The following is a 25,939-nucleotide window of genomic DNA, read 5'->3' on the forward strand; positions in this document are numbered from 1 at the left end:
GTTTTATATACACATATTCGCTCTATATACTATATATACAGTCACCGAAAAGACACCGGTTTGTGTCGTCTGGTATCTTCTACGACAGCTGTGGACTTCAACCCGGCTGCTTCTTCAGCGGAGGAAGCCAGTATCTGTAAGAGATATGGTTCAAAGCCGCACACCCTTACCAGGGTCTCTTAGACAGGCCTGCTTGAGAAACGAATGTAGGGAAGGCTGCGAGAATGCTACTACATAGTGGTAGCTTAACCTTGCAGTTATCAATGTTGGGTTTATTGAGCCCGCCGATGTCGTCGGGGAGACACATCCGCTTTTTCATCCTAGTGGAAGATAGAGCACTTTTTAAGGGCATCATCTACACCTGGAAAAGCAGCAACTACATCTATCTGTACGCTCATCCTCAAACGGAAACGTATTCCCCCCCGTTGCAGATACCTGGATGGGGAATGCCAGTAAAGAGGGTATCCTAATGCTCGAACCCCCTAAAATCCAGGTCAAACCCCGATAGGAACACATCCAACATGCCGCTCCCAGGAAATCAGAGTAAACTTCTGAGCTGGGCATGAAGAAAAGGCACGGCAGCCATGGAGAGACAACGAGCTGAAGGAGACAGAGTGCCTGGGTTCCCTGTGGACAGAAGACCGGGAAACAGAAAGCCCTGGAGTAGAAGAAATGACTCGGCTTATTATGATTGTAACGAAGCCAACTAATCGATGGGACGACCTTACAACCAAGGTATACGAGACAGGTGCCAACTGCAAGGCCTCCAGTTCAGGTTCTGCCCGGTATATATATCCGGGATGTAAAGGGACCGTTTCAAAACGTCTGCATTTTGAATAGTATTTCGAGGGATGTCTTGTAGAGATGTGTGTTAGATGCATCAGTTGAGAGCATCATTCCTGATTGTCTTGCTCGACACCTATTTAACTAGGATGGCTACTTAACTCATGAGCGAGCCCTCAATTATTGGAAGATGGATGGTGTAGGTAACTCTTGTCCTTCATAAAAGAATATCTACTACTTAGCAAGGAGCATCCTACTTACTGATTTCTCGCCGCTCAAGTAGATCATAAGTTGGAATTGAGTCCATGATGACTCTGTAGCGACCTTCGCCCTTCTTCCTCTCAACGTAAGCTCGGCCTTCCGCCTCGATGATGTCCCAGTCGGTGATGGACGAGCTGCCTGAGCAAACCACCACGTTAGACAAGAAAGAAAAAAATGCCACGCAGCTAGTTATCCGTGGAGGACAAGGGCTGGGATTGGTTATTACTTAGAACCTTGCCCCTCTGCAGCTCAGCCATCGCCTGTTTTGTCCATGTCCGGCATCTCCAGTCAGGATCCTATCTCGCCAGTTAGTTACATCGCCCAGCAGCGAGAAAGAAGCAAGGTAAAAAGCAGGTAAAGGCTCACATCCTGGACCAGAGGAACTCTACCAAGACACTGCTCAAACTCCCGTCTGGACTTCTCTACTTTGCCGATGAGAAGCCTGGCCAGCAGCCTGGGAGTCTTGACTTCGGCCAGAAGCTGCCGTTCGTATCGCCACTCCTCTCTAACGGTCTCCTCCACTGGCTGAAGGACGTTTGTGACATGGTACTTGACCGTCTGGTTAGGGCTGTCAGGGGCAGACTTGGGCGATACGAGATATGCCCAATGGTACCTGGCAGGAGAAGCGGATTAGCGCCCATCTTGAAGAAGCAAAAAATAGAAGCAGAAGCATATATATATCCTTCTCTTGTTATATGATTAGTCCATATGTACTGACACTCCTTCGCGTTTGTGGTGGTACAGCGCGATGTAAAGACGGTCTTTGCCAGGGGCCATGTCGCATGGATGGCTCATGTAGTATCATAGAGAATAGCCTTTTCTCACGTAGAATATTTTCTCTTCTGCTCATCTCTCATATCCTATAAAACGGCAGAGTTGAAGCTGTTTAACTTGCTAAGCGCGCATCTCAAACGGAAGAAACAAAAAACGCCTCCTTGTCACAGAAGTGCGACCTCCTTGCAACCTTCATCCGTATATAACTATAAAAATCGTGCCTTTCTCGCCAAACTAGCTGCAACGACGCCCGTCTCGATATCATTCTGAACTGCCAGGCTGGTCCAGCAAGAAGTTCGATACTCTCCACGAGTCACTTTGCACTGTCGCGTGGTCTGCTCTTTTCTTTTTTCCCTTCTTCCTCTTCCCGCTGTCGCTTGTCCCATCGCATCGCATCGCGGCGGGCAGCAGTCCCATGCCCCCCCTGTCAGGCCCTTCGACTTGACTGACACACTTTTTATATTAACGGCCGGCTCGGCGCTGCCGTCTCTTCGCACTATCGATTTCTTGCATTCGCGTTTTTTCCCTTGGGTGGCCGGACTCTGTTGGGCGCTCTGTTCTCTCTCTCCCTCTGCGCGCCCTCCCCCCTCCCCCACGATACACCTGAAAGCACCTTGGACGCCTATCCTTCGAGAGGCACACCACCGATCCTACGGAGCTGATGGTGCGGTTATAGTGGAAACTGGACTGCTACTCCGTACATCGCTGTTGTTTTGGCGGGGCGCATCGCCATCGAGAGAGATCGAAGATCGAGATCGAGATAAGAAGAGGAACGATTGAGCCGCATTGGGAGCATAACTACGGAGTAGTTAACTAGTTCTTTACCGTCAAAAAAAAATATAACTAGCAGCTCCGGCAAAAGTTGGTAATAGAGCCTAGTGTTGGTGCTATGGCCTACCAAGCTCGCCCTCCGCCTCACTATGGTCCTTCTCCTGGACCGCAGTACGGTAGCGGTCCTCCTCCGCAACAGTACCAAGACCACTACCAACACCAACACCCACCTCCAGATAGACGACTGCCTTATGGCCCTGGAGGAGACCGTCCGATGAACTACGATGATGGCTACCGGACCAACGGGCAGGTCCCTTATGGTCGAGGTGGTCGTGGGATGTACGACGGCGGCTATCCTCCTCAGAACAGGCCTCCTCGAGGTCCTCCCCCAACGCCCCAGGGCTACAGAGGTCCGCCAAATGGATATAATAATAGGCCACCTCATGGAGGTGGATACGGACCTGCAGGGCCTCCAAGGGCTCAGAATAAGCCTCCTCCCGTCCGTCAGCACACAAACCAAGGTAAGTTTCATTTCTTTTTGGCCCCTATATAACTCGATACTAATTGTAAGCTATATCAGCTCCGGTAAAACCGAATTCTCCAGAGCTCAAGAGCTCGTTCGACAATCCGTTTCCCTCGTTCCCACCTAGAAAGCGTGTAAACTCGATGGATCTCGGGTTGGAGAAGAAGATGGGTGCGTTGGAGCTCGGCCAGAACCAAAAACACCGTGGAGCACCACCAATCCTACGGCCGCATACGTCAAACTCCAACCGCCCACCTCCATCAACATATCACTCAGAACCGCTTCCAACATTGAATCCTCGCCGGGTGCCAAGTGAAAGTCCACCTCCGCTCAATGTTGAAACGCACCATGCCGCCCATCCCCAGCAAGATCCTCGAGCAGCACCGCCTTCTCGAAGTGCAACCATGCCTGTCAACATGTCCGCTGGAGGTCCGAAACCTCTATACCCCGGGCAGCGCGCCTGGCAAGACCCTGGTCTAAGCCCCCCGCCTCTTAGCCCAGCTCTACGCCCCGACACACACCCGGTTTCATCTCGGCCAGGAACTGCTGTTGGTGTAAAACCGGAGCTAGTCCACCCGAAGCACGCCGACCTGGAGCCACAAGTTGCTGACAAAGTCGAGGCAGAAGACGAGCTGAGCTACTTAAACGAGGACCTACTCAACGACTACTATGACAACACCGAGCCAAACGAGCCCGACATGCCAAATTTTGGTGCCATGTCTGACGAGAATGTCGGATCGCCCCATGCGGAAACGCTGATTCCGTTCGATAAGCCAAAGCAAGATCCAGGATCCATCTCGGGGCAAAAGCCTGCCTACGCTCCATATAAGCCCTCGGGAGGCATAGCGCCTATGCAGTCCCCCCCAGAAAGGCAGGGCCCTACAAATGGCTACGGGAACCCTCTGATGGACGAATATGCTCCCTCGCCAGCGTATGCTCACAGAGGCTATGGTCAACATCAGCACCATCCTAACAATGCGTATTTCGGCGAACAGGGTGGCCGACCAATGACTCCAGCACAACACGGCGGGCAAGGAAGCAGAGGCGGGTACCCTGCCCAACAGTATCATCAGTACGGGCCTCCTCCGCCTGAAAACGGCGGTAGAGGTCAGTATGATAGCGGACGGCCGTACCCGCCTCAGGATATGAACTATGGAGGACCGGTTGAAGACCAATACAGCGGCTACCAGGGGCCTGATTCCCACCAACACCACCCTCCTCCCGCTCCCTTCCGGCCCGGCCTTGATCAAGGGCCAAAGCCGGCTCCTGTAAGAAATTATACCAGTACTCCGCAGCCGGCACCCACTCCTCAGCCTAATCAAGCTTCCCCTTCATCCTACGGTGGTGAAACTCGCCGATCTTCCCAGCCGATAACCATTGGCGAATTACATATAATTCAACAGACTGCTCGAAGCAACCCTGCAGACCATGCCAAGCAGCTGGTCCTAGCCAAGAAGTTGGTCGAGGCCTCTATCCACCTCGTAGACGACAACGGACGAGCAGATGCAAAGACCAAGTCTAAAAACAGGGAACGGTACGTTATGGAGGCCTATAAAATCACTAAAAAGCTTGTTGGCGCGGGATATCCTCCAGGAATGTTCTACATGGCGGACTGCTACGGCTCCGGACAGCTTGGACTGGAAATTAACCCGAAAGAGGCATTCAGCTTGTACCAGTCAGCCGCCAAAATGGGCCATGCTGAATCTGCCTATCGAGTTGCTGTATGCTGTGAAATGGGCCAAGAAGGCGGCGGAGGCACTCGGCGTGATCCGCTGAAATCAGTACAATGGTATAGACGTGCCGCTGCCCTAGGTGACCCTCCGGCCATGTATAAGATGGGCATGATCCTCCTAAAGGGCTTGCTGGGCCAGCCTAAAAACCCACGAGAAGCTTTATCCTGGTTGAAACGCGCTGCTGAGCGCGCAGATGAGGAAAACCCTCATGCGCTACATGAATTGGCCTTGCTGTACGAAAACCCTCAAGGCATCGACTCTATCATTCGAGATGAAAATTATGCCCGAGAACTGCTTCATCAAGCAGGTGAACTGGGCTATAAGTTCTCCCAACACCGCCTTGGTGCCGCATACGAGTATGGCCTGGTAGGATGTCCGGTTGATGCGCGGCAGAGTATCTACTGGTATACCCAAGCTGCTGCACAGGGCGAGCATCAAAGTGAACTATCTCTCAGCGGATGGTATTTGACCGGTGCAGAGGGCATCTTGCAACAAAGCGACACGGAAGCATATCTTTGGGCCCGCAAAGCTGCCATGGCCGGATTAGCCAAGGCGGAATACGCAATGGGCTATTTCACTGAGGTTGGTATCGGTGTTCCTACTAATCTAGATGACGCAAAGAGATGGTACTGGAAAGCATCCTGTAAGTTCTGTCTTTGGTTCCCATATAGCCCAATTCCTTCAACTAACGTCGCCATTCAGCTCAAAATTTCTTGAAAGCTCGCGAACGGTTGGAAGACCTTCGTCGAGGCGGTGCGAGAATGCAAAAGACCCGCGTTTCTAGATCTGCCGTCAACAAAAACGAAGGTGATTGCATTGTAATGTAATTTTTTTTTGAGATATCCCCATGCATGACGTTTGTGCTCTGTTTTCCCCTAGACTTCTTGCATGCCTTGGAAAAGACCTTGATTATCTCATTTCTTATGCTGTTTCTATTGTGCTCTTTGTTCTTGTTATTATTTCTTACTCCCATCCTTTCCCACCCCCTGGAGGGGATTAATTATCATTTCCCCTTGCACATATCATTGAACATCGCCGTCCTCATTCCCCCGTGTTTTTTTTATTCTTCATGACCTGTGGTATAAACGTGATGATTGTTACTGTATTCCTACCTCCTTTCTTCGTTTTGTTTCCCTTCGCAAGCGTCGGCAAGATCTGCTTTCGTAGGGGTTTTGAATAGGAAGATAATTAATGGCATTCTAATACCGTATATTCAGGCACAGAAACACCTAGCATATAGGCTACATACTGTAGTCAATCAGTGCCTGTGTCTAGATCGCGATTCGCTGTTCAGCATAAGTCAGCTATATAGGATTTAGGTAAATAAGTTGAAAGCTAACTATTAGATTGACCTCGGGTACGATACTCCGCAGATTCAGCCATTAACACACCTACCACGGACCCGATAGTCAAGGAATACTATACATTGCCGGTAATACCAATGGCGAGGACACCGGTATACTTCCTAAGCCATGGCGGAGTAGGTCTATCCATCCTAGTCATACATTTAGCTGTGGGAAGTTGGGCAATAGTTAACAATGAAGTAGCCAAACATCATGTACGATCATGAACATCCGGCATATACGAAACTACAAGAAATTGGTCGGGAGATCACTGGGAGAGTGAAACCACAGGCTGTTGTAGTGTTTTCCGCTCATTGGCAGGGCGGAAAGGATACCATCTTGGTCAACACATCAGAGACTACAGAGTTGATATATGAGTAAGAGGATTCTTTCAAGTTTCTTTACGGCTGACTCAAAACGGAGACGTTAATCTGATATGATCGAATAGTTTTTACGGCTTCCCACCACATTATTATAAAGAGAAGTATCCCAACAGGGGGAGCAAGGAGATCGCGGAGAAGGTGATCCGTCTTATCCAGGGCGCGGGCATGAAGGCTGAAGGGGTTACGCGAGGGCTCGATCATGGTGTGTGGGCAAGTTTCAAGTGTGGTACGTAACTGTTAAATATTAACCGGAGATCGTTTGTCAGCTAGCTGTTTTAAAAAGCTCACATGTTTTATGCTTTTAGCATTTGACCCAGAGGATAACCCTCTGAGTGTCCCTGCTGTGCAGGTCTCTCTATTTGACGACGAAGACCCTGACGAACACTACAAATTGGGGCAAGCAATCTCACAACTGCGGGATGAGAACATCCAGATAATCGTGTCAGGTATGGCGGTGCATAACCTACGTGATTTCCGCTTTACATTTGGAGATCCAAGCCCGCTAGACTACACTGTTAGCTTTGACGAAGCCTTGAAAGAAGCTGTTATGACCCCTCCCGCAGAGAGACAAAAGGCAATGGCCGAGTTGCTTCTTCGGCATGATGCACGACAAGCTCATCCGACATTTGAACACCTGCTGCCCATTCATATTGGCGCGGGGGCTGCTGGAGTAGATTGCGGAGAGAGGCTGTGGACTTTGAAGGAAGGGAGCATGAGCTGGGCGCAGTTCCGATTTGGCGACGCCCCGGCGTAATTTTGGCTAAATAGGGAGACGGCCTTCCTTGAAAACATGTAAATCGAGTATATAGGTTGATATATGCAATTGGAATATTTATATTATTCCAGTTCTATTCCTTCACGCTGGTATAGGTACAGTGGATAATGAAAAGAAACGGATTCGGTTCGTAAGAGGAGTAGTGTACAATCACGCTTGTTGGGGCTGTCCCTCGTTCTTCACAAGGACTGTCACTTTCTGTTCTATCTCCTTATCCGATAAACCTATACGAGTATCAGTTACAAAGTCCCAAGCAGAGCATCGCCATGGAATTACATGCCTAAGAGCGTTTCCTGTTTTTCCTTTCCGAACTCTGCCAGCCATAACATATTAGTTAAATTACCCTAACCACACACGGATACAACCAAGGACGGTGCATACCATATCTGGCAAATACCCTTGGTTCGACATCCAGCGCCTCCCGTATCAATATCGGTACGGATGGGTTGTTCTTCTTCATGGTGGGGTATGCTCGTTTGAGGAACGCTCTACAGTAGACACAGATGTCAACAGAGGGAAAACGAATCGAAAAATGCATGATAAGAGCGTGAATATATCACGCAACAGGGCTGGCTTTTTACCTGGTAGCATCGCCGTGTGCAGAAGAATGGCAGAAGAGGAACCGGAGTTCCTTCAGACCGGTGTTGAAGGCGTATCTCGAAGCCATTGTGGTAAGTGGGTAGACAGTCCTCCGCTCACTCGAGGAGTTTCTGTTCGTCTCAAATGATATATCAAGGCCTCTCTCAATTGAGCATTATTCGAGCTTGTCTTTGCCGTCTTTTTGCTTCGTTTCGATGTTTCGACGTTCGAATCAAGCTTAATCACGTGATTGAGCTGACTCAGTGCTTATGTCATGAAATAGCCTGCGGAAACCGGAGATCAGAGGAAAATTAGCAAGATTGCGGAGATGTTGAGGATCTTTGAGATCTTTGAGATTATACATTTGGACGGCAGCGAGGCTTGACGGTTTTGTATTATATTTCCATCTCTCCCCTCTTTACATCTTCCGGGTTATTCGGGTCTTAGGGACTGTTTGTTTGTTTTTCTCCCTTGCTTCTTCTCGTTGCGAACATCGCTCGTCTCAACATGTCTTCAAAGATCGGACTCCGTCTCTTCCAGAATTCAAGGGCTGCTTTTCAGAATGCCACCGCTCGTTTCAGAGCGCAGGCACTCCGGGCGAGGCGATTCCAAAGCACTGAAGCCGGAGCAGCACAGCAGAGCTTCCTGCAGCGATCATGGAACAGCCCCATTGGAATCAAGACCGTCCATTTCTGGTATGATAATTGATATTATTCGCGCTCTTTTTATCAACTATATTTGAAGCCAACCTGCTAATTGACACCTTTTTCTACGAATTAGGGCACCTGTTATGAAGGTTCGTTGCAAATCCTCAAATCTCAACTTTATAGCACGCCCCCCAAGTCACCCGATTGATACACTAAAAGAGAGAGATGACTTTGCGGCTAACCCCGTAACCCGTTTTACAGTGGGTTCTCGTTTTGGCCGGGCTTTCTGATATGGCCAGACCTGCCGAGAAACTTTCCCTGACTCAAAACGGTGCTTTGATGGCAACCGGAGCAATCTGGACTAGATGGTGTCTTATCATCAAACCTAGAAACGTCCTGTAAGCATTTGTCCTCTTCATCTCCACGCTGGTGAATTGAATGCTTATTATCTGAATTCCACAGCCTTGCAACCGTCAACTTTTTTGTTGGCTGTGTTGGCCTTACACAAGTCACCCGAATCTTCCTCTACAGGCGGTCTCAAGACGGTTCAGCTAAAGAGGCCGTCAAGGATATGACCCATGAGGCAACAGATTCTGCAAAAGCAGCTATTCACAAGGCAGAGGAGGCTGTGAAAAAGCACTAGTTGGGTAGCTTGAATGGTTAACAACTAGATTTGTTCCCCAGCAAATTTCTTTTACAGACCTGGCAATATCCCTCAGTATATTTATGTTGCCAAACCCTCTTGTTCTTCATATCTTGTTTCATTAGGTGCATATACAGTTCTATTGCTTTAGACACAGGCTTTTTATTCACTTTCTCTTAATTGGCATTTGATGCCCTGAAGCTAACTGAATAATAAAATCTTTAATTCTTGATTAATTCATGGATTTACTCTTTGCTCTACCAGGAGAAGAGGATGGCATGGCTGCATTGATATTCGTCTAGAATTAAAGTATGAAAGACATCAAGTAATAAAGGGGGAGAAATGTATACATGTAGAAAGGAGTATCAAAGTTGCAAACGCCCGACCAAAAATGAACCAGGATTAATACATACATGCAAGCAAAGAAGAAGAATTCCACCCATCATAACAAACTAAGTCAATCGTGATTCATCGGTTATTATGTTTCATTCCTGATGTTAATACTGGAGATGCAAGCACCCGCTCCCAGTCATGGAGCATCTCCGTATTAACGGTAGACAATCTGACTTCACCCCCTGCTCTTGCAATCATCTCATCCTCGTAGGCTGAAATCGAGGTAGCCTTGGACGATAGGCCTGATACCGCATCAGTGATGGCGTTGACGAGTTTTGCAGCATCGGTGACAGAGTGGTTCAGGCCCTGGCCGCGCTGATATGTCATGGCGTGGGCAGCATCGCCAGCGAGGGTCACTCGACCACCATGGTTGTTCCAGCAATGGCCCTCCGAGCCCGGATCGAAGTCAGTCAGGCCCATGTACCAGACCTGATGGTCGTCTCCAATCCACTCAAAGGCACTTTTCCAAGGGTCACAAAAGTCTTTAGCAAACGACTTGACCTGGTCTAGCCGTTGCTTGTTGGACCAACCAGACGTGCTGTCCTGTTCCTCGAGGCTATATTTCCAAGAGATATAAAAGAAGAACGTCCATGTTTCCGGTCTGGCAGGGTCCTCGGCGTCATGCATACCAAAGAATGAGAAAAAGCCGGACGGATGGATGCCTGCGATATAGAGAGGATGGAAACTGCGGAGATGGAGCGCCTGCTCGACCGTGAATTTCGCGTGTATAAAGGTAGCCGCGTACGGTAGACGCCGTATGGCACCCCTAGTCTTCCCCAGCAGAAGCTGACGCGCAGTTGAACGGGCTCCATCGGCGGCGATAACGAACTGTCCAGAGGAAGAGGTGCCGTCTTCAAAGTGAACTGTTGCTATCCGGCCATCACTCGACATCGAAATGTTCTTGAGGACCTTGTTATATCGGATATCCAGGTCGTCCTCGAGTAAGGAGCGCAGCTTACTCCGGCGTAATCGATAGAATTTGGAGACATGCACCTCTGACATTGGTTCACCAGTGCTGGAATTGATAAATTTCAAGACGTCCTTCTCTGCCACCGGGGTACTTGGGTCGACATGAACTGTCTCGATCCGGTTCCATAACTCGCAGCTGAGGACTCCTTGTAAGGCGGCAGCCCCCCAATGGAGTCCCATATTCCAGTCCCTAGGCAGTGCATTGAGGCTTTCGTGCTTCTCAAAGATAGTGCATGGTATCCCCGCCTGATAACGTGTTAGTTTTATCACAGTTCGACCAATCCATTCATTTGACAGGAACGTCTTCTTACCTTTTTAAATCCTTGTGCCAGTGCAAGTCCTGTTGTTCCTGGATTACCACCCAAAAAACGTCAAAACATGCATTATGGAGGGGAAGATATATCGGCAACAAACAGGGAAAAAAAGACCAGACTTACCAGCTCCGATGATGAGAACGGTGGCAACGGCCCCCGAGACGACTGGGAGGTTTCTATCCTCCATCACAGACAAATATTCCCCCATCTCTGAGGCATATCAGGCGGCCTTTAGCTGAGGCTTTGACAGAACTAGATTAGAAGAAACGCCAAAACTCGAGGAACAAAATCCCAACCCCATGGCACCACGAGTGGAGATATTCCTTTCCCAGGGGATTTTCATCCGTGTTACTTCCCGTCTATGTGACGAGCGTGGGCAACTCTAAGCAGCAGTGAATAGATTGGCAGAAGGGTGGATACGACTTGGTCGTATTTTGCAAGCCATGCGCAGAACCCTAAGCCATGGGGGATAGCACTTCCAAGCGAGCGAAGCCGATGCCGAATGCCAGGCTGTCCAGCCTGGCCAAACGAGAATCCACGTTGGCAGAAGCGAGTGGATATCATCTTAAGGGCTGAACTAATAATAATATATTGTTCACTCTCTGGCTTGCTCGCCCTTCAGGATCAACCCTTGGACTTGGCCGGTCTTGGACCAGAAAAAACTTTATATACCGGCATCAGGAAGAAGAAGGCGAGCAAAGACGTCAGGTGTGTATATACATTATATACACTGTTGACTGTTGATCAATATACTAGGGGATGAACCGGCCAGCCATGGCACCCAAGTATAACTATATGGCGAAGAGAGATACTTTGATATCTCCCCCTTCGTATCATCAAAACCAACAACCATCTTGCCGGACTTGCAACTATCTTCAAACGGCGAATGCGATAGAGTTAGACATGGGATGTGCGAAAAAGTAATGGCGATTACTGGCTTTACCGTCACCAGTGGGCTCGCTGATAGGCCTCTTTGGCTGCGGTGGCTAAAGAAGATCGACCTGCTTGCAAGCATGATCCAAAATATCAGGGATGTTATTGTAGAAAGCCTCAGGTTTAGCCACTGACAGGCTGTCCTACAAGCCATCGTATGGATGTACTGTGTTAACAGCCTGTCATTTATTACCTTCATGCTCAGCAAGGATGGGGGATTTTCCATGGGTGGTTAACTATAGATCTCCGATTTCCGTCAACCACAAGCCATCTGTTCGGCTTTCACAGCACGAAAATAAAGACAAGGATCGCCCCCTATTAAGGTCCTCCCCCCTTCAGAGAGGCTAAAAGAGAATAAGTCCTTTAGGTAAAAAAAAGGGCCCATTGTTCTTTTGACCTCTTTTTTTTTTTTTAAACCTTTTCCCGCTTCATCTTCTCCGCTGCGGTCGAAGGGGGACCGGAAAAGCTCACCAGCGACAAGTTATAGATAAACCGACCTTATTTTTTGATATAAACGGTCCTTCCGATGGCCGTCTGAAAGAGAAGAATAAGAAGAAACGAAACTTGTCGATGTGTCAGGGTACTCAGCAAAGCGATGGATTCACAGCAACATCAGCAGTCCCTTGGCGATAGCAGCAGCCGACAGGCGCCGGAGTTGCAACATCACCAACACCAATATCAACATCAAGATCCAGAGTCTTCTTCTCATGTAGAGACTTCTCATGTAGAGCCTTCTTCTCATCTGCAGACGCCCGAAGACAGACCGGTATCTTCTGATGCACCGTCTCCGCAAGCAGCGGACTCGAGTGACGATGACGGCTTCGACGAGGCCTATGCAGACGAAGGGGAGATGTTCATAGGTGACGATACAAAGACGCTGTCGACGTATATAACGAAATATCGCTACGAAAACGGCCGGCGATACCATTCATACCGTGATGGAGCCTACTGGGTTAGTTCGTCTGCGTCTTCTATGACATTCTGGACGGTCGACTGACTCGTTGATTAGGGCCCAAACGATGAGAGCGCAAACGACCAACAGGACCTCGCACACCACATGTATCTCTTGACCCTGGACGGCAGGCTGCACCTTGCGCCCATCTCTAACCCACAGGTATCTACATATCCAACAATAAACCCGCCTGATGACGATTGTCGCACTTGTAGTATCCCATGCTAAAACTATACACTGATTAGGAAATCCTAGATGTTGGCACCGGCACCGGCATATGGGCAATGTACGTTCTATACGAGATCCTTACCGCCATAGGGACTTGAGCTGACCGTCATCTCTACAGCGATATAGCGGACGAGTATCCCAGCGCAAAGGTCACCGGCGTCGACCTCTCCCCCATCCAGCCCAGCTTTCTCCCTCCAAACTGCACGTTCGAAGTGGATGATGTCACCCTCTGCCCTTGGACGTATCCTCAAAACCACTTTGACTTCATCCATATACGAGAAATGTTCGGCTGCATACCCGACTGGGACGAGTTCTTCCAACAGTGCTACCAATGCTTGAAACCTGGTGCTTATATCGAGATTGTCGAACATTCCGTTGAGCCTACCTCGGATGACGGTTCCGTCGGACCCTCTCATTTCTATACCCTATGGGGGAAAACGGTCGTCGAAGCTGGCGCTACCTTTGGCAAGTCATTTACCATCTGGAAGGAAAGCAAGGAGCGCCTCAAACGGGCTGGCTTCATTGACGTCGTCGAGGTAGAATACAAATGGCCAATGAACGGGTTTGTCTATTCCTTTTCTTAATACCCGTTTTTACTATGTTATATTACACCATACACTAACTGATCAATAGGTGGAGTAAAGATCCCAAACTACGTGAGCTTGGTCGTTGGAACCAGGTACGACTGCATGGTGGAGTCGAAGGCTACATGCTACGACTCTTGACCACCGCATTACAGTGGCCGTACGAAGAAGCCCAACTCTTCTTGGCTCAGATGCGAGCCGCTCTACGAGATTACAAAACAAACGCATATCTACCAGGAACAATAGTATATGCCCGAAAACCTACAGACGAGTCATGATATACATACACACCGGCACATGAATATTCCCATCAAGTAACCCCTGCTTTTTTTTTTCTCTCTCTCCATTTTCTCTTTCCTCTCTCTCCCTCTTCGACATGGTACCCTAATATTTCATGCATTACAAAAAGCATATTTCAGACTTGCTTGAAGCAATGAGAATCACCTTGGATTGATGCCAACTTAACTTTACGCCTATATACATATACACTTACCCTTACCCCATTCAGGAGCGGGAAACCGGACCGGCCGTTGCTGGATTGATATTTCTGTCCTTTTCCTTTTATTCTAGCGTGCACCACTTTCGCTCAGACAGCGATCAGTCTGGACAGCGAAGGCAGGGAGGCGGACTGGAGCGGTATTATTCAGATTCGAAGCGCGCGCTCCTTTTGTACATATCTTAAGATATTTCGATATACCCTTTTTCTTACTATTTCCTCTTTATTTCACTTTCATTCCTTGTCTCTTTTCCCATATTATCCTTATTTATATGCTCTGGTAGGAATTTTTACAGTAACCAACATAATGGAATTGAGCCAGTTGATACAGTTATACGTATAAATAACCAACGTCCTGTCCCCAGTCTTGTTATATGCAAGACCGTTGGAATTACATACCCTGCAATAACCCTGTAAAATATTATTATACTATTATAGCCAAGGCGGGTCAAGGTCTCCGCTTCATTTTCAAGGGTGTAAGGAAGGGCGTGTATTCCTATTTGCGCGGCGTTCTCCGTACATTCAGATACTCTGTATGCCTGTGCCTCGCATGCCCGGAGTGGAATAGAATAGATAGCTGTTCTCATACTGTCGTGCATATGCAATGCATCTATGCACGTAGGCCTCAAGGATATCATGCACTGCTCTCTGATCCCCTGTAAGCATCCACTATAAAGGTTGGATTTTCCCTCCGTTTGACCTGGTGTTTCTCCTATTATGGCGTGAGCCCCGATGCAACTTGGTACGGAGTAACGCTGGCCTGCGGTTGCAAGGATGCAGCATTTTATTTCTCTCAATCTCTAACACCCCCTGACGAAGTTCTTCGGTCTTCTCCTCAACATCAGGCTCGCTTCCTTGTTAAAAACGTTGGCATTGCAACACAAACAACACATCTTGTTATGGATATATTAGAAATAACCTCGACATACATAGCTTTGGGTTCGTTATCTACCTCCGCCATATAACCGTTAGTTATCAGGTTTCGTTAGAATGGAATGGAATGGAGGAAGTCGAGCTTTGGACCCAAAGCCATAGACAACTTCTTGTTAACAAATGAAGCTTCTTCGAGGAGCAACATTTTAATTGATCTATCCAGAGGAGGCTGCTGTAGTTAGCGGTTCATCTAGGGGGGGCCTATATCCCGACTATATTAAATTTCCGTAGACTTTGGGGGTATACCATGTAGAAGACTGCAGTCACAGAAATATTTATGAGCATTTCGCTTTTCTGCAGAGGAAGGTTCTTTAAAAAGAGACAAGGGAATATGAAGCCGAGGCTTGTGTTATAATTTGTTTTTGATAACTAGCGATGGGTAAGAATATATGTGGGGATGGATGATGCCTGCGTTTAAATAGCAGCGCAGGTGTCATTATTTGCGTGTTATACTATTCATGGTGGTTCCTGATGCGATGGTTGAGCTCTCAGGCAATGAACTGACAACCAATGAATATTCTCGCTTTTGGACGAGTAAATTTATGAAAAGACATCCGTCGTGTCTCACAACATTTTGTAAAGAAGCTAAGAAAGAGAATGGTGCAAGGCACAGTCACACTGGCTATTACAATATTTGTCAGGTTTAACATCTTTCTAGTAAGCCTGGTTGTATCCTTGATATATAAAGCCGCGACCTTTTGTTGGGACACAGGTACTGATTGTATGCATGCATTGTTGTACCAGCTCTCGAGGCTTTGACACCAAGTCTGTGAGAGTTCGGCTATTTAAACTTGAGCTAAAGATCAAGTTCAAAACATTTTCAAGTATGCAAAACAGTCGATGTTCTGCCTAAGAGCAGCCATGTCCTTCTTGACACCGAAAACTCATTGAACTTTCTGATGGTTTCACTCTTTGGTTTCGCGCATGCAAGGATAACATTTCGATAGCATAATCCTGCTTATGGATAGATATACTTTGAAACTATAGACACTTGATAAATGATATTAGCTATTCGCTGCCAGATCGTTATTTTTTTGGAGCTGAAGGTCAATTTGAAAAGAATAACTCACCACCTCCTAATGAGTATATGTTTTAGGGTCGTCGGAGAAAATCCCAGTGAGGAACTATATGATGCTTTAGATGCGCTTCAGTAATAGGGAGATTCGGTTTGTGTCATCTAGACATTACGTGCCTCTGATATTGTTCCAAATGTTCTGATGCAGAGAATAATCTGGAAGCGACTTTTCCTGCGCATCGTCGGACCCATAATTTTGTGTTTGGAACTTCTTTATTCCACGGAGGCTCAACTAAACCTTGGAACAAGCCTTGCCTTGGGTGGTTATAATTTTCACCAGCCCGAATTCAAAACTACAACAAGCTCCTCCAGCTCGGGTTCTCGTAGGGCCTTCGAGTGTACGCATTATAGAGAGCATGACAACGAGTAGAGCGCGGTGTTGAACTGGTGGATGACCCGTCGATATCGTCTTCTCCGCTGTCGCCTAACTGAATAACCAGCAGGAATTGTTACTGGTTCTACTTATATGAAAAAAAGGGGGAGGGAGGACAAAACAACAACCTATAAGATACTGTTCGAATCTTCAAGAGAAAGATGAGAAGGCTCAGCAAACTTCTCTCGAGCTTATCAGGGAGATCGCTGTAAATCTCAACCCTTTTCGTGAGATACTCAGTCTGTTGCTTGTTTGCAACCGTCTTTCAGTGACCATGCTTAGGGCAATGTGTTCATGAACTAGAGGTTGTCCCTTCAGAAAATTTTCGACTTCTACATATACCCTTGCAATTGCGTTGATCTTAAAATCCCCCGATATCAAGACCCTAATGATCCATGCCACACGGTCAAAATATATAATCTCTGTGAGCATTAACAAACCTATGATCCCAAGTTGCCTCCAGAAACTAGTGGCCATGAATAGTTGGTTCGGGTCGCTGGTCACTCAGATGAGTACATTAAGGCTAGTATTCTCGAGCCAATGAGACATTTCGATCACCTACTGCGTGTTAGGACATCACGTATTAACCATATATACGACACGGGCGACTAGGGTAACTCCGAGTGTCTTCCTCCTGGCGCTTCCAGAGGACTATACGTATTAATAATTCGTATATACCCTTCTAGCTATCTTGCAAATATTATTAGGCAGTCAACGCTTCAGTAATCCAGTCATGGGATTCCGGATGAATAGAAAACTCTGGGAATTTCTGTGGCGATATGGCCCAAAAAGTATTCGCCGACATACTTTAACGAAGAGATGTCTTCTTCTCGTACACTGGCAAGATTAATTGATTATTGAGCACAGCATGAAAGATCACCCAAGGACGATAAAATGACGGGTAATTTGGAAAGTAAGAATACCAGAGCCATTCAAGGAGAGAAGACCTATACCCCGGACATCGACGCAAATGCGATAGGTCTTCTTGAACTTCAAGGCTGAGTTACGTTTGCCTGCGCTTTTCCTCTTTGAATGAAACGATGGATTCTTTGTGTCTGGAAGTTACCTAAGTCTTTGATCAAATCCATGCTGCTATTCACTGAACTCGGCGTACAATGAACACGCACGATGGCGAGCATAGCTAACACTACTTTTTGTGTCCTTCGACCTGCCCACCTTATTCCATAATACCCAGCTTTTTGGCATACTCAGAATCCTGGAAAGATGCGGATTTTTGCGCCTACTATCCTTCTTTCCGGCGTGCTGGCTGCTGATAGCGACGTTGAGCTGCTTTACCAGCGGATGATAGCCATGACAACGACAGAAACTGCTCCCCAAACACAGTGTACTTACGCTCCGCCGCCTTCAAACTGTGAAAAATCTTGTGGGATAGGAAATGTTCCCTGTGTAAACAACACCAGGTGTTACAATCCAGATCAGGGCGAGGTTTGTTGCAAAGACGGAAGTACGTGACTCTGTTTTCTATCTTGACCTCACATTCAGCTCTCTTGTTATATTCTATATTTATATACATACCCTTTCTTCCTACCATTTGTGGCGGTGCATTTTATAACATCCTGACATGGCTACAGCGTACTGCCCTCGCAACACATACTGCACCGATGTCGGATGCTGCTCTATATTTTATACACTTAAACAATGCGGTGGGCATGAAGTCCAGAATTACGAATCACCGGGACAAAAATCCTCAACCACAAGGATATCATCTTCCACATCCTTTTCTTCATCGTCTACAAGTTCCATGACGTCTGGCAGTGCACAAGCTACCAGTGCTGGTAACTCAAACGAAAAAAACGAAGGAAATGGTGTATCAAAAAAGATTAGTGCTATCGTTGGAGGTGTTGTCGGCGGTCTTGCTGTCGTTGGGGCAGTGATTATCGGAGTTGTATGGATGGTTCTTCGATCAAGAACCACAGCCACTCCAGCACTACCTGCAGCTGTTAGTGAAGGTCAATACAACAATCTAGACTTGAAAGGACAAGCATACGAAAGTGATGGGTCGGGAAGAGTAATTTCAAGATCAGTAATGGGATTTTATGCACCTTCCACTGCTATATCTTCTATAGAGGCTGCTCCAAATACCCCTTCTTATGCTCTACCTGGACCAAGAAGAGTAACGGAACTTGATGCTGAGGGGATATATCGTATGAATCCGGCGTCTGCTTCCACTGTTGATGCTATAACGAGCATCTCAGGTGAAGCAAAATAGCCATAGAATGCCAAATAGCCTTCTGCCCTTGCGAACTAATCTCATGGCATAGTATTATTGTATCGCTTATGAGTCCTCTTTTTATACCTGCCTATATTATCATATCCTACATCCCAAGACCGTAATATACAATACTTATAACCGTACTATTTTATATCTATAATTACACCTATATATACTACTAGTTCAGAAGTTACTGCCGGGCCTAGATAAAATATGGTGATCCGGTAATAATTTAAGGACATTTTGAAAAGAGGAAAATAGTACACCATTTCTCAGCTCGCATACATCGTACTTAAGTCTCATGAATTATTTACACCATGGATTATTCGGCTTCTTAGCATTCCATACCAGTATATAATAGAAAAAAATATGCTTGCTAATGTCAAATCAGAGCTTGACAGCAGGTCCAGGAGCTGATATCTCATTGTACAACAATCTAAGGGGGACAGTCAGCGGTACTACTCTGCTTAACTGGTGGATAGATGAGGAAGACTCACGAGGTCAAGAAGTCAGCATAATCCTCTCCAGTAACTTGGCCGGAGAAGTAGCGAGCAGCAAGTTGATACTTATTGCCCTTTGGCCCCTTTGCGGAAAGTTCGTCGGCCTGCTCCTTGAGGAGCTTAAGGGCGTATGCCTTATCGACTCTCTTCCCTTCAGCGGTGGGAACGTTGTGCTTGGCCCACTGCCAGAGTTGGCTTCGGCTAACTTCAGCGGTAGCAGCATCCTCCTGTGGTTAATCGGGTTAGCAATGGTTATCATGTACGGGCTTTGGCAAGGATGTGTTTCTTGACGAACCATAAGAAAGTTGATTGGAATACAGCCAACGCCGCGAAGCCATCCCTCCATATAGGAGAGGCCAATGTTCAAGTTCTTCCTGATACCAGCTTCGGTAATGCTTCCTGGAACGTTGGTGTTCAAGAGGTCGTTAGCAGTGACATGAACATCCTCCCTTCGGACAAATATCTGATTAGGGGTGGGCATATATTCGTTGAAGACGTTGGACGCAATTGATGCAAGAGCTGGGTGAGCAACCCAGGTTCCATCGTGGCCAGCACGAACTTCACGCAGCTTATCAGCGCGAACGCTCTCCATGGCAATATCATTCGCCTTGGGGTCGTTCTTGATGGGGATTTGAGCGGCCATACCACCCTATTTCGAATAAGTATTAGTCTGCAATATTGGGGGCAACATCGGGTCGGCTTACCATGGCGTGAACTCCTCGTCGATGGCAGGTCTTGATCAAAAGCCTTACGTACGCATCCATGAATGGTACGGTCATGGTGACAGAGGCACGATCGGGGAGGACAAAGTTAGGGTTGTTGCGGAACTTCTTGATGAAGGAGAAGATGTAATCCCATCTTCCGCAGTTCAAGCCTGAGCTGTGGTCCCTCAGTTCATAAATGATCTCGTCCATCTCGAAGGCCGCAGTGATGGTCTCGATGAGTACTGTTCCTCGGATAGTACCTCTGGGCAAACCAATATAGTCCTGTGCAGTGTTGAAGACGTCGTTCCACAGACGAGCTTCCAGGTGGGATTCCATCTTGGGAAGATAAAAGTATGGACCGGCACCTCGTTTGACCAACTCATGTGCATTGTGGAAGAAATAAAGACCAAAGTCGAACAAACTGCCGGAAATTGGCTCTCCATCAACAGTGAAGTGCTTCTCATCAAGGTGCCAACCTCTGGCACGGGCAATGAGTGTAGGGAGTTTCCTATCAGTGCGGAGTTTATATTCTTTGCCGCCTAGGGTGAAGTCCACCTGACGACGAATAGCATCGTACAGATTAACTTGACCGTTGACCATGTTCTCCCATGTTGGAGCGGAGGAGTCTATATGCATGTATTAGATCTACTTGTCGAGTTAGGCAGGCTTCGGAAAACGCTGCTCACCTTCAAAGTCGGCCATGTAGGTCCATACATCCGCATTTAAGGCATTGACAACCATCTTCCTATCGGTTGGCCCCGTAATCTCAACACGGCGATCAACGAGTCCTGGAGCAGGGGGAGCAGCCTTCCATGCGTCGTTTTCACGGATATGCTTGGTTTCGGGTAGGAAATCGAGAAGGGCACCTCTATCAATTTCGGCCTGTCGGTCAATACGCCTCTTCAACAATGCCTTTCGAGTGCCGTTGAATGTACGATGGAGAAGAGCGAGGAAGGCTGTGGCCTCCTTGGTGAGGATTTTGCGAGTCTGATCGTTGAGGGGGCCGAGAATGGCAACGCCCTTGAGCTGAGCTTCCACTGAAGTCATATTACTTCTTTGATACTATCTCTTATTGATGGTATAGGCTGGTGATGGGTAGCTGTATCCGTATCTGCTTGAAGTAGAACAAAGACAGAGCTGGGGGAACATTCGATGGACTACAAGGTCTCTTATATACAAGATAACGTCAACCACCAAAGCCGCGGCACATGTTAAACTGGAGTCTGCTTTGTATCATACCAGCTCCAGTTGGCCATTTTCGCCCGCATAATCATTAACCTGTTTGCCTTATTAACTGAGTTTCTTTCGGAATCTAGCCGACGCTGGAACTCCCTTCAGCGTCACGTATCGAGTTAGTTACCTTTGCGGCACCAGTCGCCGAAGCAGAGATGCGGTCAAAGGGGAAGAACACCAGCCTGCTCGGTCGAGACAGCTTGAGGACCGGTTAATCTACTAGCATTATCACGTTAGATCGGGAAACTGGGGAAGTCTATTGGAGTCATACCGGAATACATGGCAGACTACCAAATCCGCAATCCAGACCATCAGGCGTCTAGATATTCATCTCGGCAGATTTTTCCGACTGTTAGAGGGTGGCTGCCCCATATAACAGGCGTCCATATAGCTGTACCTGCGGACATTTACTCCCAACATGGTGTGCTCGGAGCTCTCCCGCTGCTATAACAGCAGCTTGGGGACGCTCCTCGACGTCATATGGGCGCCTTTTCACGCCCTGCCTGGCTAGAAGCGAGCTCGACGATCTCTCTAGTTCAATATATTTTTCTCTTCATTGCTGTGTAATATATTGCATGCTCACAGGCTCTTGAAAACGACAACCAGCGTCTTCTGACGTTTTTGATATCAACTTCTCCCCCTTTTTCTCTCTCTCTGTAGAAAAAAGAAGCCGAGGCTCAAAAAGAAACGCCGGGCACGGGCCGTTGATGACTCATCATACCTACACGTGATTTCCCCGCCGGTTTCGGAACGGACAACTTCCGCCATTCATCAATATATAACATAGAAGACAAGAGAAGACAAGAGGACAACAGGAGAGCTGTTGTGGTCATGGTGAATCATTAGATCTATACAAGCTAATAGACATATAGTTCATCATTACATCCGCTGGGGAAGGGAGAAAAAATAGGATACCCGAATCAAAGTCCTCGCGAAAAGGCCAGCATTCAACGCAGACTATTACGGCAGAACCGGATTTTCACGTCACTTCTCTCTGCTGTGTCCTTTTTGGATTGTTTAGGTGTACTGCCAGGCAGCAGGGGTGGCGCCCTCATATTTTGTTGCGACTCCAACGAACTCGACACATTCCTTGACATCTCCTCCTGGGACCATGGCGTTCTTGATATTGGCGAATACCTGATAAAACTTCGAGTCTGGAACAGGGCATGCCATCAATGCAGTGGCACCCCAACCGCCGAAGTAGAAGCTGCCACTTTTCCTGTTAAGAGGCTTGTAGGCAAAGCCGCCGATATATGATCCTGGCGGAATAGAAATAGAATGTGCCTGAGTGAAGCCGAGTTTACCGCTTGGCTCGACGTACATTTGTTGGCCGCCGGGGACGAGGACGCTCTAGATCGAAGCTGTTAACAAGGGACTCCTGGAATTCCTATTTCCCTTTCCCGTATGTTCAGGTATCAGTTACCATGCTGTTCAATCCAAGGATAACGGTGGCATTTCCTGGTGGACAGGCGTCGCCGACAACCGCTGGACAATAAGTTGCTGGCGATCCGCCTAGCCAGAATGCTCTTCCGGCAGCCTGCATGGGGAGTTTGTCGACATGCTTCCTGCCGGGGTGTCGTGCTGTGACCTGGATGTTTGCAGGAGGGTCTGCTGGAGCCGGAGCCGCAAGAGTAAGAAGGGGGAGCAAGAATGCAGTGATGAAAGAGATCTTCATCTTGTCTGAGTAGGAACAGTCGCCTGTAGGTGAGTCTTCTAGCGAATTTTTAATGAGAATGAAATTATCAAAGTGCAAACCAAGGACAGACTTGGTGGATTATATATATCTTTCTATCTATCGTACATCGTACGCAACTGCCAGGCCTCGTATCCACTACGTACCGTACATATCTACCTCTGCCATTCCGGAGTTGTGTCTCCATCTACAGATAATAGATCCAATGGGCATATAGCAGAAGCTCTCCGCATATGCACAATGCCGTGGTTCGTGGCGATGGAAGGCCAAATGTGAAACAACGACGACCCGTTATTTAGTAGTTTAGCGGGGTGGGGATACCGAAATAGCAGAGAAGCTGATAAAAGGTGGGACGGTTACCATTATATCTCTCTGCTCTCGGTACATTTTACTCCATATGCCATCTAATGCAGATACAACTTTGAATGTACATTTACGAGATGTGCATCTAAGACATTGTCTTTGAGGTGTTCGGTTTTCCCAGCCCACCATGTAAGTTAAGACAATGAAGAAGAGCTTAGGTTCTCAGCTGCCTGGGGCAATTATTTAAGAGAGCCACTCTAGCCGGTGCTCTATATATACCAGCTAATCCATCCATAGCCTTGCACTTACATAACTGCATGTCCATGTTCGTCAGTGCCCGGGATCCGCCAATCAGCCGCTCTGCTGTATACAAATCTCCTTCAGCCAGGCAGGATCAATCGCATCCACAGAGATATACGGGCTTCGATCAGCTCCCTTCGTGACGTTTGCTGGAACATTTCCAAACCCCAGGAAACTCCACATGTTCTTCTTCCGATAGGTGATTGCATAGTCTTCATATCGTGGCTGTTTGATCAGTTCTATGAAATGCTCCGAGCTGCCAGGCCATATTGCATTGACACGGCCTGTCTCGTTGTTTTTATACCAGCTACGGCAGCTGTCTGCCCATATGGTATGTTTGACCCATTCCTGAACATGCTCGTTGAAGGCATCGGTAACATCCTGTCTTGGGCTGATTGAGTGTATCTCTTCGTTCTGGATCTTGCGGATAAAGTTGATTGCAAAGTTGCCTGCTTCGAGGAGCGGGCCTATCACCGATCCCTGTCGGAAGAAAGTCAGATATCAAATAATATAAATTGACGCAGAGAGAAGAGGGAAAAAAGGAATAACGTCGTTTAAATACATTGTGTACGGGCCATGTAGGGCCGAAAAACGACACCATATTAGGAAACCTAACTCGCCAGCAGTTAGCTATTTTTATCTTGCTCATAATATCAAATGTAAATTGCCCATGAAGGGCTATCCTGTTCACCAACAAAAGCTTACCCAGGGACTCCTAGGCCGAGATACGACTCTGGGCATGTCTTCCACTTTTCACGAAGATCAACGCCCCCCTGGCCAACAAATGGAAACTTGGGTTGGTACGAAGTGTCGAAGCCTGTGGCGCATATGATCGTATCCACCTTTCTTTCAATGCCATCCGCACCGATCAGCCCATCTTCTGTGATTTCTGACACGGCAGTGAAGTGGACATCAACATTGTCTTCCTGGATGGCCTCCATATACGGATCGGCAGGGGTGATTCTTCGACACCCTACGCCAAACGAAGGCATGAAACCTAGCATAATAGTTATCAATATGTAGCCATGCATGTGGATAGGCAAGACAGACCTTTCAGTAGGCGCTCGTCTTTGATGGATTCGATCATTCGCTTTTCGTACTGTTGGCGGACAGCCTCTTGCGCCGGGCTTCCACTATAAAACATTCCCCAGATGCTATTAATCTGATCTTCCCAGGACTTACAATGCTCTATCAACGCCTCAGGACTAGATCTAAACCTCATCTTCTCTTCATCCGAATAGGCTGAATTATCCCCCTTGTTCCCAGCAATAGTTGCGAACCATGTTCCCTATCCAAAATGGAGTTAGTTGATAAACGTTCAACCTGGATTAAATTTGATGCTATGGATTATGGAGATTGAGGTCTAACTATGGAACAGACACTTGAGAGTGTTCACTGACCGTTCGTATGAATATATCCATGTGTTTTACGTGTGGCTGCATCCCAGGGACTGTCTGGATACTTGATGCTCCGCTTCCGATTACCGCAACACTCTCTCCTTTCCACTTCTCGGTCTGGTAGTCCTTTGGCCATGCTGCGGTGTGAATCATCTGTCCATCATTAGCACAGATGAACGGTAGATAAAGGCCACTCGGGGCTTTCTTACCCTTCCTTTGAACTTGCTTAAACCGGGGATGTCTGGCCACTTATGTCCGTTAAGGAATCCTGAGGCATTCAGCAGAACATGGCATTTTTCTTCAATATTTTTCTGACTGCCATCCGGCGCAGTTTGAATGAGCGTTACCCTCCACTGGCCATGAGATTCTTCCCAGTAGGCGCCTGTGACCTGCGTATTGAAGGTCATATATCTGCGGAGATCAAAGACCTTGCATATCCTATCTAGATATGCCCAGATATCTAATGCATACGAATATATATTGTTCCACTCGGGCTAGGGATATCTCCAGCAATCAGTATTCAGTATAGGTGTATATAACTTGTCTGAATGGAATGATACCAACATTTGGAGCAAAATTAAACATATATGCATGGCTTGGGGCATCACAAGCACAGTTTGGATATCTATTCTCCAGCCAGGTACCTCCTATATCATGGTTCTTTTCGTATACCACATGCTCGACATTTTGGCAATGCTTCTGAATGTTATACGCCATCATGATCCCGCTCATACCGGCTCCAATAGTTAATACCTTGATCTTCCTATTATGTCCATTGAACATGGCTTCTTGGTCTATTTTGTACGCAGTGGCAGGATTTCCATTCGTGTCGAATTCCGACGTGCTGCCTGCTGCCATCTTGATGGGCTATCGTGGTTCCAGCAGGAGGTATAATTCACACAAGATAGGAGCGGCGGTATGACCAACTAACTCAACCGGTTTATCTAGAGAGGATGGCTATGACGAGGGTAAAATTATAGCAATAGCGGATCTGCTCCTTTATACTACAGTGCATAGCAGGGTTACTCTTCAGTGAAAACCAGTCTGCAATGCGGTGATCCAGTTCCGACTTGGATCTGACCAAGTGTACATAAATTGATAGGCAGATCAT

The 25,939-nt window shown here is 47.4% G+C and overlaps 11 protein-coding genes across 11 annotated transcripts; 5 read left to right on the forward strand and 6 right to left on the reverse strand.

The window, feature by feature from the left end:
- Positions 1-1,036: 1,036 nt before the first annotated feature.
- On the reverse strand, positions 1,037-1,821 carry MCYG_03072 (conserved hypothetical protein; the record flags this gene model as incomplete). Its single annotated transcript, XM_002847520.1, has 4 exons — positions 1,037-1,182; positions 1,271-1,340; positions 1,411-1,657; positions 1,763-1,821. 4 exons carry the CDS (start codon positions 1,819-1,821, stop codon positions 1,037-1,039), a joined length of 522 nt encoding a protein of 173 aa, XP_002847566.1.
- Positions 1,822-2,707: 886 nt separating this feature from the next.
- On the forward strand, positions 2,708-5,672 carry MCYG_03073 (enzyme activator; the record flags this gene model as incomplete). Its single annotated transcript, XM_002847521.1, has 3 exons — positions 2,708-2,999; positions 3,194-5,488; positions 5,548-5,672. The coding sequence occupies 3 exons, from the start codon at positions 2,708-2,710 to the stop codon at positions 5,670-5,672; spliced, it is 2,712 nt and encodes a 903-aa protein (XP_002847567.1).
- Positions 5,673-6,286: 614 nt separating this feature from the next.
- MCYG_03074 (extradiol ring-cleavage dioxygenase) lies at positions 6,287-7,325 on the forward strand (the record flags this gene model as incomplete). The annotated part of the gene is made up of 4 exons (XM_002847522.1): positions 6,287-6,325; positions 6,393-6,565; positions 6,637-6,797; positions 6,877-7,325. The coding sequence occupies 4 exons, from the start codon at positions 6,287-6,289 to the stop codon at positions 7,323-7,325; spliced, it is 822 nt and encodes a 273-aa protein (XP_002847568.1).
- A 171-nt stretch (positions 7,326-7,496) lies between these two features.
- MCYG_03075 (NADH-ubiquinone oxidoreductase 1 subunit) lies at positions 7,497-8,013 on the reverse strand (the record flags this gene model as incomplete). The annotated part of the gene is made up of 3 exons (XM_002847523.1): positions 7,497-7,570; positions 7,728-7,834; positions 7,928-8,013. The coding sequence occupies 3 exons, from the start codon at positions 8,011-8,013 to the stop codon at positions 7,497-7,499; spliced, it is 267 nt and encodes an 88-aa protein (XP_002847569.1).
- A 419-nt stretch (positions 8,014-8,432) lies between these two features.
- Positions 8,433-9,215, forward strand: MCYG_03076 (UPF0041 domain-containing protein; the record flags this gene model as incomplete). The annotated part of the gene is made up of 4 exons (XM_002847524.1): positions 8,433-8,620; positions 8,706-8,721; positions 8,834-8,970; positions 9,035-9,215. The coding sequence occupies 4 exons, from the start codon at positions 8,433-8,435 to the stop codon at positions 9,213-9,215; spliced, it is 522 nt and encodes a 173-aa protein (XP_002847570.1).
- Positions 9,216-9,683: 468 nt separating this feature from the next.
- MCYG_03077 (FAD binding domain-containing protein) lies at positions 9,684-11,099 on the reverse strand (the record flags this gene model as incomplete). The annotated part of the gene is made up of 3 exons (XM_002847525.1): positions 9,684-10,823; positions 10,889-10,926; positions 11,015-11,099. 3 exons carry the CDS (start codon positions 11,097-11,099, stop codon positions 9,684-9,686), a joined length of 1,263 nt encoding a protein of 420 aa, XP_002847571.1.
- Positions 11,100-12,419: 1,320 nt separating this feature from the next.
- On the forward strand, positions 12,420-13,866 carry MCYG_03078 (UMTA; the record flags this gene model as incomplete). Its single annotated transcript, XM_002847526.1, has 5 exons — positions 12,420-12,776; positions 12,834-12,938; positions 13,022-13,062; positions 13,123-13,566; positions 13,638-13,866. The coding sequence occupies 5 exons, from the start codon at positions 12,420-12,422 to the stop codon at positions 13,864-13,866; spliced, it is 1,176 nt and encodes a 391-aa protein (XP_002847572.1).
- A 4,181-nt stretch (positions 13,867-18,047) lies between these two features.
- Positions 18,048-18,695, forward strand: MCYG_03079 (uncharacterized protein; the record flags this gene model as incomplete). Its single annotated transcript, XM_002847527.1, has 1 exon — positions 18,048-18,695. One exon carries the CDS (start codon positions 18,048-18,050, stop codon positions 18,693-18,695), a length of 648 nt encoding a protein of 215 aa, XP_002847573.1.
- A 390-nt stretch (positions 18,696-19,085) lies between these two features.
- On the reverse strand, positions 19,086-20,949 carry MCYG_03080 (malate synthase; the record flags this gene model as incomplete). Its single annotated transcript, XM_002847528.1, has 5 exons — positions 19,086-19,134; positions 19,196-19,425; positions 19,494-19,847; positions 19,903-20,528; positions 20,589-20,949. The coding sequence occupies 5 exons, from the start codon at positions 20,947-20,949 to the stop codon at positions 19,086-19,088; spliced, it is 1,620 nt and encodes a 539-aa protein (XP_002847574.1).
- A 1,203-nt stretch (positions 20,950-22,152) lies between these two features.
- MCYG_03081 (IgE-binding protein) lies at positions 22,153-22,810 on the reverse strand (the record flags this gene model as incomplete). The annotated part of the gene is made up of 2 exons (XM_002847529.1): positions 22,153-22,485; positions 22,559-22,810. 2 exons carry the CDS (start codon positions 22,808-22,810, stop codon positions 22,153-22,155), a joined length of 585 nt encoding a protein of 194 aa, XP_002847575.1.
- Positions 22,811-23,482: 672 nt separating this feature from the next.
- Positions 23,483-25,686, reverse strand: MCYG_03082 (sterigmatocystin biosynthesis monooxygenase StcW; the record flags this gene model as incomplete). Its single annotated transcript, XM_002847530.1, has 7 exons — positions 23,483-23,911; positions 23,994-24,042; positions 24,137-24,428; positions 24,482-24,719; positions 24,832-24,981; positions 25,038-25,322; positions 25,393-25,686. 7 exons carry the CDS (start codon positions 25,684-25,686, stop codon positions 23,483-23,485), a joined length of 1,737 nt encoding a protein of 578 aa, XP_002847576.1.
- Positions 25,687-25,939: the final 253 nt, after the last annotated feature.

Source organism: Microsporum canis, genomic scaffold (genome assembly GCF_000151145.1).
Source record: "Microsporum canis CBS 113480 supercont1.3 genomic scaffold, whole genome shotgun sequence".
In the NCBI taxonomy this organism is placed as follows: domain Eukaryota; kingdom Fungi; phylum Ascomycota; class Eurotiomycetes; order Onygenales; family Arthrodermataceae; genus Microsporum; species Microsporum canis.